Here is a 17,900-nt window from a genome sequence, read left to right as displayed (position 1 = left end):
GGTGGCCGGCCCTGTGCCCGGTGGGCTGAACTCCCTGGCTGCTCACAGGAGCATCTGTCCCGGAACAGGTGCTGCTAGGGGGCAGAGGAAAACAGGCCACTGTAATGCTGTCTTGGAAACGCCTGGCCCAGTCCGCCTCAGTAGTAGACAGAGGACCTCAGCCACTGGCGGAGCCGAAGGAGCCAGGCCAGAGGCATCGTTTCCTCTGAGAGGAGAAATCCCACAGATTGACTCATTGCAACATCTTTTATTCAGAAAATGGGCTCAGGATGCTAGACAGCCTGAAGCCACAGCACAATTCCTGAGTGACGCAGACAGATTGAAGCGGAGCTCCGGAGTCCCCCATCCCCCGTCCTTCCTTCTGACCCCATGCCTCCTAGCGAGGAGGCCAGTTCTCCCATACTCGTCCATCCCTTTGAAGCCTGTGCTTCCCCATTCTTCCATCTCTGTGGAGAGGCCGTACTGGGAACTGTGCAGCGGTATGACCGAGAAGTTCCCCTTGGATCTGTCCTTTCCCTGCTACATGCTCCCAGACCCAGCTCTGTCACTAGGTCAGGGAGGGCTGGGGGTCAAAGTTCACTCCTAACGTCCCTCCCTCGGAGGGGACAACTAGAAGCAAAAAGAGGTCAGGAATTCTGGCAGGACGTCCGGCGTGCTGTCTCCTGGAGAGGCTTCAGTGATGATCCCCACAGCCAACACGATTGAAGCGCTCCTGTGAGCCAGCGGCCACGCTAGGGAGTCCCTGCCTGTCTTTTAGTCTCATGACAACCAGAGACCTCGCTGCTGCGATTATCCCCATCGATTCTGCTACGCGGAAGCTAGGACTTGACTTGCCCAAGGTCCCAAATCTGTTCCCAAAATCTGCCTGACACAGAAGCCATTTGCTTTTTCAAACTGTGCCTTGGGAGGAGTCTCAGTAGCCAGCAGGGTGAGTGAGATGGCTTTGAGCCACACGCCCTGTCTCTTGGCATTATCTCTGCTAGCAGGACCTCCTTGTGCCACCCACAAGCTAAACCTGAATGTGCAGGTATGCTGTGGACTAGGCAGGAGAAGCTGTGCTCAACTGCATGCAGTCATGCTCCCGAGAGCACTTTCAAAGAGCACAGCGTGATGACCGTCGGCCTCCTGCCTTGGACAGAACTCACCTGGGCCCGAGGACCTTACCAACCCAGAGAGAGGGGCAGGCAAAGCACAGCCCCTTCAGGTTCCCTGTGCAGCTGGAGAACTTGAGGATTCTGTTATTTCCTTTCTGCAGCTCCTCTTGAGGAATTCACGTCCTGCTGCCGGACTCAGGACGTGGCTAAAAATAACCTCTGGTTTCCAAACCGAAAGCTCTGTAGGTTGGAGCCTCTGCCAGTGTGCTTGCGGGGCCGGAAGGGCTGTGGTGCAGTGGCTGAGGTCAGCCTCATGCTGCTGCCTTCCTCTTTCCAAGGAAGCCTGGGGCCTCATGAGTCACCCCACAACACCCCAGCGGGGCCTGCTCAGAGTGGTGGGGCTAGGTGGGACCCACCCAGGAACCTTCAAGGCGGCCAGGCCTAGAATGCAGAGCTGAAGAGCAGGAAGGAGAATTTCCAAAACTTGGGGAGGTCCAGCGAGTGTCGTCTGTTCTAAGGGTAACCCAGACCAGCCAGCCCGGGGAGTGGAGGGACAGACAGGCCCCCCCTAAGCTGCCTCTGAGCGAATTCTCCTCCCTCGCCCGAGTGTTCCTATTTCTGCCACCTCCAGTGCCAGTTCTGTCTGGATTTGTCCGAGAAGGGTGCCGGGTGATCTGTCCAGCTGGAGAAAAGATGTCCCTGCCGGACGGCTCACTGCCTGCTCCTCCTGCTACCACTGCCATACTGCCACTGTCCCTGGCTCTGGAATCAGGGGCAGCCGGCCCAGTGTCCACTGTGCTGCCTGAGGTGTCCCTGCAGCCTGTCCCCAGGAGCCCTGGCCTGCTGTCCCAGCTTCCTGCAGTGCAGACAGTAGTAAAGCGGTCAGGCTGGGGTGGGTGTGGGCTTGGAGCATCTCACACATGCTCGTGCAGCGGGAGGTGTGGCAGAGGCTGGGGGACCCTGACCCTCTGCCCCCTCCATGTGTCACCAGCCCAAACTCCTGTGGCAGGGACCAAAGCTGGGCTCAGACACCCGGGCCCCTGAGCAAGGATTCTGGCTGCCCGTGGTGCCCGCTGCCAAGAGGTAGAGGCAGCAAGTGTCCCTGGGCACAGCAGGTATCCTCCCCACCAGAGGGGCTCCGTGAGCCCCCGAGTGGCACACGGGGAGTCCAGGCTTAGTGGCCACAGCATCCTTTTCTTTTCAGGGATTCTTTCTGGAGAAGAGGGCGGGACAGGGAGAGGACCAGTGCTCCAGGCCCTGCTCCTCACTCAGAGTGGATGGCGACCAGGAGAGAGGAGGAAACAGCCCTGGGCACCAGGACTCTGGGAGCGCAGGGATGTCTTTGCACTGCCCCACTCGGGAGAGCCCAGGAGAGCCCTCCTCACAGGTTGTCGGGCCTCGGGGGCCGGCAAAGACACTCCGGCCCCAGAGCAGCACTGACTGGCCAGTGAACTCCAGCAGCCTTTTAACCTCTCCGAGAGATAAACGTGGCGTCTTAGGAGGACAGAAATAGGGATGCTCTGTAAAGTTAAAAAAGAAGTATTTGACAGCGTGAAGGCTGAAGACCAAAATAGATAAAGGATTCCCTGAGCAGCCCTCAGAGGGAGAACGTTCGGTAAAAATAGAAAGCCCAAACTACAGAGGGGAGAGATTCCCAGAGCGGCAGGGGGACCCTGGGTCGGGCGTCTCGGTGCCCCCCCCGAACTTGTTCTGGACCTGACACTCTGCCTTGTGTTTTCCAGAACCATGTGAGGCTGACCAGGAAGACAGCGTCCATGGGAGCCCCCGGGGGCCGTCCCCTGGGCCTCGGCTCTGTCCAGATGGAGCGGGGGCACTGCCAGCCTCTGGCCCCCCTCTGGCGTGCCAACCGCTGGCCTCGGGTCCTGCTCGCGGGGCTGTGGGTGCTGCTGGTGCCCGGGGCGGCCGGCATGCCTCAGTTTAGCACTTTCCACTCTGAGAACCGAGACTGGACCTTCAACCACCTGACTGTGCACCGAGGGACGGGGGCTGTGTATGTGGGGGCCATCAACCGCGTCTACAAGCTGACGGGCAACCTGACTGTCCAAGTGGCCCACAAGACGGGGCCGGAGGAGGACAACAGGTCCTGCTACCCCCCGCTCATCGTGCAGCCGTGCGGGGAGGTGCTCACGCTCACCAACAACGTCAACAAGCTGCTGCTCATCGACTACCCCGAGAACCGCCTCCTGGCCTGCGGCAGCCTCTACCAGGGCGTCTGCAAGCTGCTGCGGCTGGACGACCTGTTCACCCTGGTGGAGCCCTCCCACAAGAAGGAGCACTACCTGTCCAGCGTCAACAAGACGGGCACCATGTACGGGGTGATCGTGCGCTCTGAGGGCCGGGACGGGAAGCTCTTCATCGGCACAGCCGTGGACGGTAAGCAGGACTACTTCCCCACGCTGTCCAGCCGCCAGCTGCCCCGCGACCCCGAGTCCGCGGCCATGCTGGACTACGAGCTGCACAGCGACTTCGTCTCCTCCCTCATCAAGATCCCCTCAGACACACTGGCCCTGGTCTCCCAGTTCGACATCTTCTACATCTATGGCTTCGCCAGCGGGGGCTTCGTCTACTTCCTCACCGTGCAGCCCGAGACCCCGGAGGGCGTGTCCGTCAGCTCTGCCGGAGACCTCTTCTACACCTCTCGCATCGTGCGCCTCTGCAAGGACGACCCCAAGTTCCACTCCTACGTGTCCTTGCCTTTCGGCTGCACGCGGGCGGGCGTGGAGTACCGCCTGCTGCAGGCCGCGTACCTCGCCAAGCCCGGGGATGCGCTGGCCCAGGCCTTCAACATCAGCAGCCAGGACGATGTGCTCTTTGCCATCTTCTCCAAAGGACAGAAGCAGTACCACCACCCGCCCGACGACTCCGCCCTGTGTGCCTTCCCCATCCGAACCGTCAACCTGCAGATCAAAGAGCGCCTGCAGTCCTGCTACCAAGGCGAGGGCAATCTGGAGCTCAACTGGCTGCTGGGCAAGGACGTCCAGTGTACCAAGGCGGTAAGGGCACTTCCTCTCCTGCTCCCCAGGCTCATGAGCTGTGGCTCTGCTGCTCAAGGGCTTTGCACACCCTGCTCCCCACCTCGAGGGCTAGATGCAGAGGTCTCAGGCTCTTTATGAGGTGGTAACCAACTATCCCAGGCACTGGGCCATGTATGTTGATTCACTGCTCATTCCAAATGTACGTCTTATGTGCCCGCATGGACCAAGCTCCCGGCTTGTGGATCTTACCTGCTATGAGACCAGGCGAATGAATGCAGAAACATAGTCAGGACACACCAATACGGTGATGTGTGCCTACGTGAGAGGGAGGGACTCACTGAGAGAGGGGTGTTCTAGCAAGGGAAGAGAAGGGCCAGGCCGGGCTCTGGGAAAAGCATTCCAGAGAGTGAGCAGCAAGAACAAAGAATGCGGAACCCGGGCGGGCAGGTTTGAGGGACAGTGAGGGGCCACTGCAGCCTGATGCAAGCATGCGAGAGAAAGCGGAAGACAGGGCGGGCCAGAGGTAGTGGGACCAGAGCCCATACGTGCAGGCCACCCTGCTGGCCAGCGAGGGGCTAGAGTAGGCACTGAGTATCTGAGGCAGCGGAGAGGGCAGGAAGTGAAGGTTGCTGGACAGCTTGAAAGCAGGAGAAGGACCTAGAGTCTGGCAAAGGGTGGGGAGGGGGAGGCTGTCCTTGGGATTGAACCTAAGGACACCAGGGCAAGAAAATCAGCGCCAGCCCCTGTCTCAGGCACGGGACACTGCCATTAAAGTGCTCCCTGTGGTCCCCGCCTCCTCCCGTCTGCCTCCTCCTTCCCCTCTACGCATCAGTCTGCTCCTCCTCCTTCCTCCCTGTGTCTTCATTCTTCCATCTATCTGTCCATCCGTGTAGCCATGACTCTCTTCTTCTCTCCTTCTCCCTCCATCCCTCCATCCCTCCTTCTTCCTCCTCCTCTCCCTTTCTCCTCTCCATCCCTCCACTCACATCACTCCTCCGTTGTCCACCTTCCATCCCTGCATTTAACAGGAGGCCTTGAGACCATCTGAGTGCCTAGCTCTGTACTAGGCACGGGGATGAAACATAAAACAACTATGACTGCTGCTCTCTCAGGCCACGTAATCTAGTGGCAAAGAGAAAACATTTTTTTTTAAAAGGCAGCGGTCATGAGTTTAGGCTTCTGCAACCAGGACTTGGGCCCAGATTCGATCTGCGCTACTTCCTGCTTCTGAAGTGGCTGAGTCTCTCCATGTTCGTCTTGAAACAGGAATCGTAACACACACGTCACGGGCTGAGCAGATGAGAAGGCGCATGGGAGATTAGCACCATGCCTGGCGTGTTAGTTCACTGACGTTAGGGTAAAGACAGGTTTCTGTGTAGAGGGCTGTGGGCTCTGGGTCCACAGCCTGGGGAAAATCTGAGCCTGAGGCACAAATGTCCTCCTTGTGTGCCTCCAAGTGGAGGCTGCTGATGCTGGATCTCGGCTGGCTTCAGGAAGGACGCAGGTCAGGCCTAAGGATGCCTTGCGCCCGTCCTCACTTGCTTGGCCCAATGGGATGACGGCTCAGGTGACGGGCTTTGGAGCCCAGCGGATCACGTTAAAACTCAGTTCTCCCAGTGATGTCCTGTGTGACTTTGGGTAGCGTATGTACCCGGCCCTATCCATATTCTTTTTAATTTAAAAAATAGAAATAATGTTACCCTCTTTCCGTAGTTATTGTGAGGATCAAAGAGAACATGTATGTAAAGTGCTTAGCACAGCACCTAGTGTATAATAAGTGTTCAACAAATGAGCAATGATAATTACTACTGCTAGTCATCGTAGCAGAAAGCCAGCTATTTGCTTAGTTGTCCGATTGTTATAAAATGAGGAAGCTGGCCCAGGTACCCTCCAAGTTTCTTTTTGGCACTTATGGTTTATGACAGAGACCCTAAGCAGCTGGAGGGAAGGAGGGGGTTAAGCCCACCAGACTCCAGCTCAGCTCCCATTGCCCAGAGGCCCTTGTCAGGAGGAAACTGCTGATTCCTGCCTGCTGCAGGGCCAGAGCGGAGAGGCCTGCAGGACAAGCCTGGGCTTGTGACCAAAGGACAGCGGAGGCACTGGGGGAGAGGTGACCTCTAGGCTGCCCGGACCTAGGAGGGAGTGGCTAGCTCCTCACTCTGCAGCCCTGCAGCCCTGGGGTGCAGCCTGGACAGCAGGGGCACAGAGAAAGCGGTCGAGCACCCACAGGCTCTGGAACAGGATGGAGACGCCTCAGGGGCCTTGCAGGGCATAAGGGTCAGGGCGAAATTCTGTGGCCCCAGGGCTTGACTTGAACATATCCTCTGAACTAGCATGGAAACTCAGGTGAAGGATCCGAGCTTTGTGTCCAGAAAAGGGATAAAGATAGAGGTAAAGCCCATGCCTCTCTGAGTCATCCATGAACCAAGGCCGGGCCAAGCACTTTAAATGCTGTCCCACCTGATCTTCACAGGGGCCCATAGACTACAAGTGGTCACCCCACTTTGCAGCTGGTAACACAAGGCTCCAAAGACTCAGTAAATTGTTTGGAATGAGACATGTAGGAACAGTAAGGCAGAAAGTTGCACTCCGTCCAGTCCGTGTGACTTGAGTCCAGTCACGCTGGGAGCCACTCTGCCTCCGTGAAAGTCGGACTTCAAGTTCTTGCTACTCGAGCAAAAGTAGAGGGGTAGCAGGTAGGGGGACATCTGTGGGCATGTTGAGAAAGAAATTGTGGAGAGAAAGAAACGACAGCCAGTCCCAGGGGCTTGGCCTTAGAGCACGAGGTTCCCTTGCAGTCTTGAGAATGCAGAGAAATCCACAATTACCAGCAAGATTTTTGCTTCTGTCACCATTTCTGAAAAGCTGGCTTGGGTTACAACCGTGCATAGACTGTGGTTTTATCACCCCTGGAGAAAGTAGGAAAAAACTGAAGCCATGAAATCAATGCCTTAGAGCTGAAAGGAAGGTTGATAATTACCTCGTCCAGGTAACTGGAGAAAACTGAGGCTCAGGAGGGTATGTGACATTTCCAAGGTCACCCAGCGGGGCTAATGTGGATCATCCACTCTTACGGGGCAGCTGCTGCCTGAGGTGCAGGGATGAGGGGGAGAAGTAGAAAGTGTAAAGGCCAGGGTTGACGGCTCAGATCTGCCTCTCTAGGGAGCTAAGTCTCCTTCCTGGCCCACTGATGTGCTGGTGAAGAGTCAGTCAGAGGCTGCATGCAGCCTGAGGGAGGAGGAGGAGCCCCAGCTGGTGGCACTGCTGTTTCCCATGGTGTAAATGCCTCGGCCATGGCACCGCTACGCTGGCTGATGTCACTCAGTGCTCTCTCCTGAGCTGCCACCAGCATGCAGCTGCTTCCTCCCTCCCTGAGAAGCTCGTTCCTTCTGGTGTGTGGGGCTGCCCAGGACCAGGGTTCCCAGAATTCTCAGCCTAGAACTTGGTGTCCTTCCCTAAAGAACAGATCCACACCAGCGCATCATGGCTGCCGGAGCAGGAGCAGCAGTTCTCAGCAAAACCCTGAGGAACCGTAAGAACTGAGTCCCTGTTCCCTTTGGAACTGAGAAGGAAATGGAAGGGACGTCCCTGGCTTTAAAACAAATCACATGCTGTAGCTTATAAACCGATTATTCCAAGGAAATGATGCTGACACCGGTGATGTGTCAGCCTGCTCTTCCCGGTGAGGGTGAGAAACGGAGGTGCAGGGGAGCAGGGAGCCGCATCTCCGTGCCGATTCCTGTGCTTCTCACCACAGCCGTTTCCTTCCACCGCTGGGACACCTCCCAGACCCAGGAGAGAGGCTTCCCGGGACTCGGGGCTCTTTCTGGCCCAGGGTCTGCAGCCCAGCCACAGGAGCCCGTGTGGCACTTGTCACCTGGGGGCCTGGGAGGCCCCGTTAGTGTACTCCCACAGCAGCAGATCATATGACTGTTGAGTGTCTTAGAATTCCTTGTGCCCCGGTGAGGACCTGGCAGCCCAGGAAACAACAGCCTATCCAAGAGAGGAAGGAGAAACCCTCTCCAGGCTGGTGGAAGTTTTGTGATGTTGCCTCTAGGCTGACTATCCACCGAGGAGGTGTTAGAAAGACACTCACAGACTGACATGGTCCTCAGGGATGCTAAGCGAACCAGGAAATGAGCTCAAGCACTCAGCTTTACAGACTGGTTCTCCTGGCAGGAGGGTGGGCACCGGGGACCCCAGCTGGGTGGGGGTGGCTGCTCCATTTCCCCTCCAGATCCGAAGGAGTCAGGATGCCATCCGTGGTCCCCTGGTGAGACGTTTGGTTTGTAGAGCATGCCGGTCCCCTAACCTCATACCTGCGCCTCTCCAAGGCCTGACGTGCTCAGACTAGCTAGTGGGTGGGGTGGTCCGAGGCGACAGATGCCACCACCTGCACGTCACTCACACTGGCCCCTTCCCACTGCAGCCTGTCCCCATCGATGACAGCTTCTGTGGACTGGACATCAACCAGCCCCTGGGCGGCTCCACCCCCGTGGAGGGCCTGACCTTGTACACCACCAGCCGCGACCGCATGACTTCTGTGGCTTCCTACGTCTACAATGGCTGCAGCGTGGTGTTCGTGGGCACGAAGAGCGGCAAGCTGAGGAAGGTAAGACTCCAGCCTCGCTGTGCGCCGCCATGGGCCGTCTGCCCAGCATCCCCTGTGGAAGGGGCTGTCGGGCCAGCGCCTTTCCTGGGAATGGAGAGGGGGCAAAGGGGAACTCTGGCTATTCTCCGCGCTGGTTCCTGCAGCCCTCGGGCAGTGGGTGTCTGGAGAATGCAAACATTTCAATCCTGCCAAACCTGAAGGGATTTCTAGATACCCTGCCTAAAGGGGAAGAAATCACTCTTCACTCTCAAATCAAGTGGAACTTATTTTTTATTACTTGACTATGAGCACTCGCATTTTAGCTCCCTCCCTGGGACGTGCAGAGCTGACTGTGTGGGTCAGAAGTCCTTGGTGAATTGAAGAGAGTTGCTTGAAGCAGATTCGGGGTCCCAGCTCTGAGCACCTAGGCAGCTGCTGCTAATGCTGGGAGAGGCCACTCCCTGACTGTCCGTCCTGCATCCTCAGCTCTTCGTCCCACCTCAGTACCCAAAGCACAGGTCAGGAGGAAGCAGGCATCTTGTCCTAGGCCTCCCAGCCACCTCCGCCAGTGAGAGGGAGCGGGCCATGTGGGGCCAGCAGCACAGGAGCCTGCGGTGCCCGGGCTGAGCCCGGCAGCTTGTACCTGCTTGTCTGGGGCTTAGGGTGTGGAGTGGGAGGACAGCCTGGCTCCTTATGTGGGATTACGGCAGCTGCATTCTTTCCGGTCCCAGCTAATCCCCTTTCCCAAGCGTACCCTCCCGCCACTTCTCTGTATCCCAAACCTGTGGATCAAGGAACAGCCACCAGCTCGCCGCGTCTCCCCCTGCATGCCAGTGTCACCCGCCGCTCCTTCACTCCTTCTCCTGACCCACACAGAGCCTTGAGGGCTCCCTGTCAGGGAATGTGGAAGAGGCATAGCTGGGAGGGGCCTGACGAAGACTTTCCGCACTATTGTTCTGAGTCCGCCGAGGAGCCCTAGGGAACTAGGGAACTGGTCCAGGGCTAGGAGGAGGCACCGAACCATCAGATCTCTTAGCTTCTCAGGATTCCAAAGCCCTTTGGCCGTTTCCTCGCTCTCAGGAAAGGCTGCTACTTGCCCCTGTCCTGTGGCCTCCCCTCTGCCTGGGGCTGAGGGCCCTGGCTTGGCTTTTCAGCACATAGAAGAGAGGGTGAGTGTGGTTCTTCCATTTGCTTTCCCAACATGAGAGAAGGAAGCAGTGTTTGCAGAGCATCCACTAAAATTGAAAAGTGGCATGCTATGCCAGACCCAGTTCCGCTCGCTCCCTGAGACCAGCTACTTCCTGTCGGAAGTCCTTGGTGACGTGAACGAAGTCGGCTGGAGCACACTATGGGTCTCAGCACCAAACACCTAGGTAGCTGCTACTGCCCGGCACACGGGCCTCCGGCCTGAGCCCAATGTGCTGCCCTTGTCCCACCATGTACCCCGTGGTTCACACCTCTTGCCTGTGGGGCTTCTCTTACTGCTTCGTAGGCACAAGGGGACCGCGTCTTTCTGAGTTGCTCAAAACCCTGCTAAGGGACAGCAGAAGCCACGAATAGGCTGGTGTGTGGTGCCTCCCCTGACCTTTTCCCTCCCCTCTGGAGGGAAACTGGAGATCATTCCTGTGACTCTGTCTCCTTGATTCACTTGGAGATTCTATTAAAGGAAGCTCCTTCTTCATTCATTCTCACTCCCTCCCTCCTCCTATTGCCCTCCCCTGGTGTTCAGACGTGGGATAGCCTCCGGCTGCTTGGGGAAGTAGAACCACTCTCTAAGAAACCTTAGCGACCATCTGGCCCACTGTTCTCAGTATTCATCAAGTAAACTGAGGCCTGCAGAAGAAAAGTGTCTTGTCCAAGCATAGAGACCTGGGACAAGTTGCTTCTTGTCGTGGTCCCAAACTTGGCACCTTTTGACCTAAGGAAGCAGCTTTGGAACCTGGAGACAGAGGGTGAGGTGGATCCTCAGGCCCAGGCTCATCAGAGTTCAGCCAGGGGCTGATGCCCTGGGCCCGAATGAAGGAACTGGTGTTTGCTGAAAGGACGGAGTGGGACACGGAAGGAAAGGGTGACCGGCCAGACATCCGGGGTGCAGTGCTCTCCTCTGCATGCCCCTGTGCCTCTTGCACAAATACAGGGGGCTGCTGGGCACCTTTCCAAGCCGCACACCCCACGCAAGCTGGCCAAATTCTCTGTGCCCTGCAGGCGCCGTGGCCGACCAGCAAGGCGAGTCAGGGGGTTCAGGGGCAAGGCTGAGGGCGCGGCTGCCCACAGCTTGCTGAGACCTGCAAGCCGTCTGCCCTTTCTTGCTAGTCCTGTGACCTCATAGGAGCCACCTTCCTCCACCACGCAGCTCACCCTTCCTTCCCACCCACAGCACTCTGAGCTACCTGATACTCGCATGCAGGCCCCTGCTGCGTCCTGCTCACCCAGCCTCTCTAGGGAAGCAGCCTACAAGGAATTTATGGAATGTCCCCAGGAAACCCTCACCATGTCCAGGCCCTGTAGCTCTTTCAACACAGGAAGGAAAATAAAGAAAAAAAAAAAAAATAGCTGAGAGTTTTGAGAGGGGAGGGAAGCTGGGTGTGTCAGAGCAGCTCGCTTCTTCCCTGCTGGCCAGGCGTCTGTCAGACGGCGCAGCCCTGGTCCAGGGAGCCCGTAGGAGCAGGATGTCGCCGCACGGAGAAGGTCAGAGGAAGCCGAGACTCTGAGGAGGGTCATGGCCACCACGTGCTGGGGAGGGGGGGCTGCACCGGTCCTTGCTCAAACCCTGCTGTCTGTGAGACACAGCACGCGTAGACCAGGCCATTTCCCTCTCAGCCAAAAGCAGGTGGAAAGAATAGGCCGAGTGAGGATCAGGCCTCAAAGCCAAGATGTGCCGTGCTCTAGAGGCTGAGTTCAGAGCCAAGGTGGACCAGGGCTGGGAGCAAGAAGACAAAGACTCAGCACAGGGCTGAAAGACACAAGAAAGCCAGCAACTAGAGTCGGTCCCCTTGGCAGGGGAAGGTTCCTGGGCTCTGTTAACACCTGGAGGAGACAGAATGATAAGTGAGGGTGAGAGACAAGGACATCTGAGACCTCCGTGATACATGGAGAAGATGCACAGTGCATGCCAGGAAGGTCCCGAGTACTCAGAGGCCCCAGAAAACCTGGACAGGAAGAAGGAGGCTGGAGCCCCAGTGGCTCCACGCCCTACGAGGGTCACGTGAGAGAGGTCCTGGGACCTGAGCTGACCACAGGGCCACCACGAGCCAGCTGTGTGGTGCAGCGGAAGCCACGTTAACCAGTCATTGCCTCAGGTGATCAGCGTCTGGTCCTGAGTGACAGTGACTCTCTGTACAGCGGAGGTAATGTGGTAAAGTAAAAGGCAGGATAAACCAGGGGTGGAAGGAGGCAGGACTGTGTCATGTGAAGGGCATGTTTAAAAGGATGTTAACCCACGGGAAATAGAATAATGCAGGATGAAAGGCAGCTCGTTTCATATAATGTAATTTATTGAACACTTACTATATCAGGTGCTATTTTAAGAGCTTTGTATTTACTAACCCGTCTTGTCTTGATATAATTCTTAGAAAGTAGCTTCTGTTATCATCTCCACGTTATAGATAAGGAAATGGAGGCCGAGAGAGGAAAAGAAATTTGTCCAGAGCCACTTAGCAGTGTTAATGGCAGAGGTAGGCCTTGCACCCTGATCGCCCGGCTCTACAGTCTGAGTGCCTACGGTAAGCTGTGGAAGATGAATTAGACAAAACCACTGTGGCCAGAGGTCAGCACAGGGCCAAGGGTATGCGTTGCTGCAAAGCAGCTTTGCCCTTAATATAGGGAAGGACTTTCCCGTGACCAGATTGTACCACAATGGAAAGAGTTGCCTCGAGAGGAAGTGAGCACCCAAGCAGTGGAGATACCCAGTCCAGGGTGCTGGTACTGTATAGGGACCCCCTGCTTCAAGCCCCGTGGTCTCCCTGTGATCTTGCCTCATCCTGGCTGAGACACGAGGGCAGGCTGAGGCAGAGGAGGAGCAAAGACAGGAAGCCCCGGTGCCCTGCGTGTGGGCTTTGAAGAAGAGGCTGGGTTGAGCCTCGGGCAGGGCGGTGCTTGACCCAGACAAGGTGAGGTGTGCCAGAGAAGGTGCTGGCAGCAGACCCGGGACAGGATGTGGAGGGGAAGGTAGGCACTGGAGCCTGGCCGCCGTGGACCGTGATGCCAGCCCTCCTGGGGAAGGGCAGCTGAGCCAGTCCTGTCCGAGGTGCAGGGGCTGCGGGTGCCGATGCAGGCAGGAAGAGTGGCAACAGGACCTGCAGACCCACTGCTGGGGACCATCAGCTTTCAGGGAAGAGCCACGGAGGCCCGGAGGGCTGGGGTGGTGGAGGGCACAGGAGCGTGGGGGAAGGACTAGCTCAGTTTCAGGGTTTCTTCCCACATGTGCAGCTGCGGAAGCTGCCACGTTGGCCCTTGATTCTGCAGCCCTGTTGGCGGTGTGTGGTCCTGCCGCGGCTCTCTGCCCCCCGCCCTGGGGCCTTAAATCACAGTAGAAGCTGTTAGCTCCCCGCTCCCTCTCCTCCCCAGATGCCGGGCCTGCTGGTCCAGTGCTGTGCTTTATCCCTTCACTGTTGTGAGCTGTCCCTTCCTCAACCCCCAGCACCTGTCTCAGTAGCACCTACCAGGGAACCCACCTCTCTGGGGAGCCACAGACCCAGGAAGGTGGGGATCTTTCACATTCTTATTGTCTAGTTCCCACTCCCAGACCCAGTGCCTCTCCCACATTCTGGGCTCCTTGCATTGATCTCCATCTGATGGACCGGGATCCTCCCGGCCGTGGGACCCCAGCTGCACTGACTGGACTGGAATCAGACAAGGGTGACTGCTCATGATGTGGCTCGCTGGGAAAGGACGGAAGTCCTGATGCATCGGGTAGGACATAGCAGTGTGCAGAGCCACGGAAACAAGAACTTCCGGTGGGGAGAGGAAGAGTCTGTCTTCTGTATGGACATTTGGAAGAGGGAGGGCCGTGCTCTCAGAAGCACCGGCTGGGCAGAAGGAGGGCTGGCATACCCTGTTGCCTGGGGTCCCCGGGGCTGCGGGCACAGCCATCTCCTCACCAGGTCGGGGGTGGCTGGTCTGCTGACAGCAGGCAGCTAGCTGTTCCCACACCAGCTCTCAGTTTGGGGAACTCGTGCACCATGTTTGCAAACCCATGCAGACTTTCCATGCTCTGCAGGGGGACTTGGCCTCCTGTGGCATCGCCATTTTTTCCATTAGCTAACAGTGGCCACGGAAATGCCTCTGAATTTCTTAAGGAAAATTCTTTCCACCTTTGCATGAGGGACCCACTGACGCAAGGTCTCCTAGCTCCAACCTCCACGAAGCCTTGATGTGTCCTCATCCTTTTCTTCTCTGTGTAATCTCACCAACTACTCACTTGGCCAAGCCAGGGAAACTGGGAGCTCCCTGCAGTAGCAGCTTAGACATGAAAGAATCCATCGGGAGCCCCCAAAGTGGTGCCCACCCCAAGGGGAGAGGGTGTTAGCACTCAGCAGCGTGATAGCATGGGCTGTTGGCGAAACACTGTCCCACTGCCCTTCTGTCTTTCTCAGGGCGTCAGCTGTGAATCCCACCCCACTGTGCAGATGTGGAAAACTGAGCCACAGGGGCGTCGAGTATCTTGCGCCAGCTTAAGTGCTCCCGACCCGCGCCACTGGCGATATTGGCATTGGCATTTAGATTTCCTCCCCAAACAACCAGAAGCTCCTAACCTGTTACTTGGCTTTCCTCCTGGGGTGGAGTTGCCTTGGCAGACAGAAGGCCGAGTTGGATGAAAAGTGGAAAAACATGCCTTTCTCTGGTGCCAGTCCCACCAACAATAGGCACTCATTCCTCTGAGTGGAAATGATTCACTCGTCTCTCAGCGTGAACCCTGATTAAGTAAGCAGCCGGACTGCGGGTCCAGTGCTGGGAGACTTGGCCGTGGTTCCAGTGCTCGTGACCTTGGGCCCGACACCCTGGCTCCCCGGGCCTCTCAGCAGCGCCGGGGCTGGGTGGTGGGGAGAAGCCGCTGTGCTTCCCCGGAGCCTGCGTGGAGCAGTGGGGCGGTGGCGCTCACCGCCCCAGCCCTGGTAATGAGGTTGGCTTTCTGCCCAGGTTCCCGCCGGCCGCCAGACTCGCTGTTTGTTTTGTTGCTTTATAGGCCTCTTGGGTCCCAGGAACTGGTCTTCCGAAAGCTGGGAAAAGCTGCAGTTGGTTGGCACCAGGAAGGAGGCATGCTTACAGAGCCACCCGCTCCCTGCACATGGGCTGCTCAGCCTGACAGGTGTAAGCAGGGGGTGTGGGTTCTGTTCAGAGCCCCAGCCGACCCTGAGAAGGGGCCCTGACCTCCCAGAGCATGCCAAAAGGGAGAGACCAAGGACCCTTCTATTTTGGCTCCTGTGGTGGAAGTCTCTTACATAATTCAGCCTTGGAGGCACCAGGCTGTGTATTCAGCTAGATAGTGCCCAGGCTGAGAGCGAGTTCCTGCAGCTCAGGACATTTTTGCGGGGAGGTGAAGCATAGGGAATTGGGTTTGGGGGACAGGGAGCTTGGAGGTAAGGGTTCAAGCTCACAGAATCCAGGCCCAAAAGGTCCTGTGCAATTTTCAAGAGGCCGTGGTGCTAGGCCTGTCTTTAGGAAACTGCCTGCAGGCCACAGCGCCCTGCTTGCCTGCAGAGGAGCATGGACATGATGGTCTCAGAGTCAGAAGCAACTTCCAAAGGCCACGTGGTCCCGTCCTTTGCCTTCAGGGAGGGACTGTGTGCATAACAAAGGACGGGCGGGCTTATGGGATTCTGATTCCAGCCTACTAATAGTGAGACCTCTGGGCTCCCGTTTCCTCAACTATAAAATGAGCGTGATTCTTTTCCCTGCCTAGGTAGATTATAATAAGGAGTGAGTAAAATAATTTATTGAGCTAAAAGGTTTTGAACATCTACTATATGTGAAAGGCTGGTTGTATAGTAGTGAACAAAATGTCAAAACTGGCCTAGTGGAGATTACATCTTAATGTAAAAGACAGACAGATACCACAAGTAAGCAAAATATGTAGTATATGTAAAAGATGATAAATGGAATGGGAAATACAGCTGGGAAATAATTCACACAAAGCATAGAACTGAGGCAGAAACATGCTAAATTTTATCACTGTTGCTGCTGAACTCGTGAGCCTTACTTTTTCCTTCTGTGGAGTGGAATAATAATATACATTTTCCTATTTGCTGTAAGGATTAAACAAGGTCATGTATGGAAAAGCACTTCATACAGTGCTTGGCCCAAAAGTGCTTTCTATTATTGCTGACATCTGAGTCTTCCTCCAAATCCCACTCCTTTCCTGGCTCCCTGGGGCCCTGACATGGCCAGCTCAGGGTCCTTTTCAGTGACATGTTCGCAAAGTCAGATAGAGGAAGAGAATCCTGCCCCTGCCCCCATCCCTGACTCATGGGAAAAAAATATTTCCAAGACTGGGCCCAGCTGACCCGAACTAATCTGCTCCTGCCGGACGCTGGCATCCAGTCGCATTAGTCACCAGGGAGAGCTTTCCGAGTCCTGTGTCACCAAACAATGCGTGCTGACCCCTTCCCGGGTGGGGCCGGGAAGCGTGGGTTCCGCTCTTGCAGCTCTGCAGAATTAGCTAACCCAGGACCGCGCTCCCCCTGTGCACACTCCCAAGCCGCAGAGATCCCCTGGCGCTGGTGACTCAGCCTCACCATCTGTGTGGTCTTTGGGGGAGCTCACTTTCCTCGACTCGACTAGACCGTTAATGCCTACCTGCAGGACTGCTGTGAGCATCAGAGTAGGGGGAGTGCAGAAGGTCTGATCCAGGGCCCGGCACGCTGTAGGTGATCGGCCTAGGCCGACCCGCTGCCATGGCTCCGTTACTACCAGTGACCTCCTACTCCACTCCTACTTGTACCACTGCCAGCACCCCGGACTCTTGCTGTGTTTCCCATCCAAAGACCCAAACACTTTGTTCCTTTTAGCGCATCATTTCCAGATGACCCAGCAGGGTTGGGTGGTTCTCTGTGCGCTGACCTTGAGAGAGCCTGCGCACCTGAGTAAGTGTGTAGGGTCCTGAGGCAAATAGGGGGAAGATGTGGGAATTAGAACCAGAACCAGAAATACTTCAGAGCAGGGGTGGGCCAGATGTATACCCAGGCCACTTTATAGTACAAGATGATGAAGGAAAACCTCATGGCAACTGGAGCAGCTGCCCAGTTGTGCTGTCCTCGATGCCATGCCCTTCTGTCTGGGAAGCAAGAAGTGTACGGACGTGGAAGGTGGTGACTAATCTGGCTTTGGTCTTCCGGGTCTCTCCTCGGAATTCCACCCTGGTCTTGCCCTTGGCCCTCGGAAAGTCTCCAAGCTCCAAGACGGGGAAGAATGTCAAGAGCTGGGGCCGCTGGTGTCCCGATCAGCTGTCACCCTACTGCACTGCACTCGGTTCTGTGCCGAGGCTGAGGGCACTGGCGGAGTGTCCACCTAAGCCTGGGGGAGGAATGGCATCGGCAGGCTTCAGTGATGACAGGAGCTTCCCGTGCCTGACTGCCGGGGTAGGTGAGAGAGCAAGCAAGGCAGAGGGGGAGGGAACCAGAGGGTGGGGGCCCTGCAGAGGACTTAGCGCCCCCAGGGAGAAAATGAAGTAAGCAAACAGGACCAGGAAGCTTCCTGGACGTGTGCATCCTTGATTTTATACCTAGAGAGGAACCCCAAACACCAGCCCAGCATTCTGACTTTAGCCAGTGAGATATGTACTGTTCTGTTTTGTGAATGAGTTAGCTGAGGCCTGGAAAGGGTGAGTAACGTGCTCAAAATTGCCCTGGTTCTTCGTAACGGAGGGAAGACTGGAGCCTGGGTGTGGGTCCTTCTCTGTGTCGTGTGGAAGGGTCCTCCCTTGGCACAGAGCCCCACCTTCAGCTCTGCGGTCCCTGAAATGCAAGTGTTTCCTGAGCAGCACCGAAAAGTGGGCAGAGCCAGTGCGGCTCAGCAGCCTTGCTCTGGGGACCGCCCCAGCCCGAGCCTCGCCCCATGTGCCTGGGAGTCCCGCAGCCTGTCCAGCAGGGAGGCCATTCAACCATGAAGCAATTCAGCTTGGGCCAAGCAGTCAGAACAGTTTAGTGAGAGTCTCAGGTCTTACGTGTTAGTCTTCTCTCTAAGCACACACTCCTTCCTTCCTTCCTTTCTGTCTGTCTGTGT

General features: G+C 56.7%; 1 protein-coding gene across 1 annotated transcript in view; it reads left to right on the top strand.

Annotated features, from left to right (window-relative positions):
• The window catches only part of Plxna2 (plexin A2), a 186,296-nt gene that overhangs the window by 18,875 nt on the left and 149,521 nt on the right, over positions 1 to 17,900 (top strand). The window contains exons 2-3 of the mRNA XM_004862039.4: positions 2,837 to 4,108; positions 8,520 to 8,702. Coding sequence (XP_004862096.1) covers positions 2,870 to 4,108; positions 8,520 to 8,702 — 1,422 coding nt within the window. The 5' untranslated portion in view covers positions 2,837 to 2,869. The remainder of the gene's footprint in view (positions 1 to 2,836; positions 4,109 to 8,519; positions 8,703 to 17,900) is intronic.

Source organism: Heterocephalus glaber, unplaced genomic scaffold, assembly GCF_053883595.1.
Source record: "Heterocephalus glaber isolate CG9 unplaced genomic scaffold, H.glaber_assembly_v1.0 deba00001600, whole genome shotgun sequence".
Lineage (NCBI taxonomy): Eukaryota > Metazoa > Chordata > Mammalia > Rodentia > Bathyergidae > Heterocephalus > Heterocephalus glaber.
This window is presented reverse-complemented; position numbering and strand designations above follow the sequence as displayed.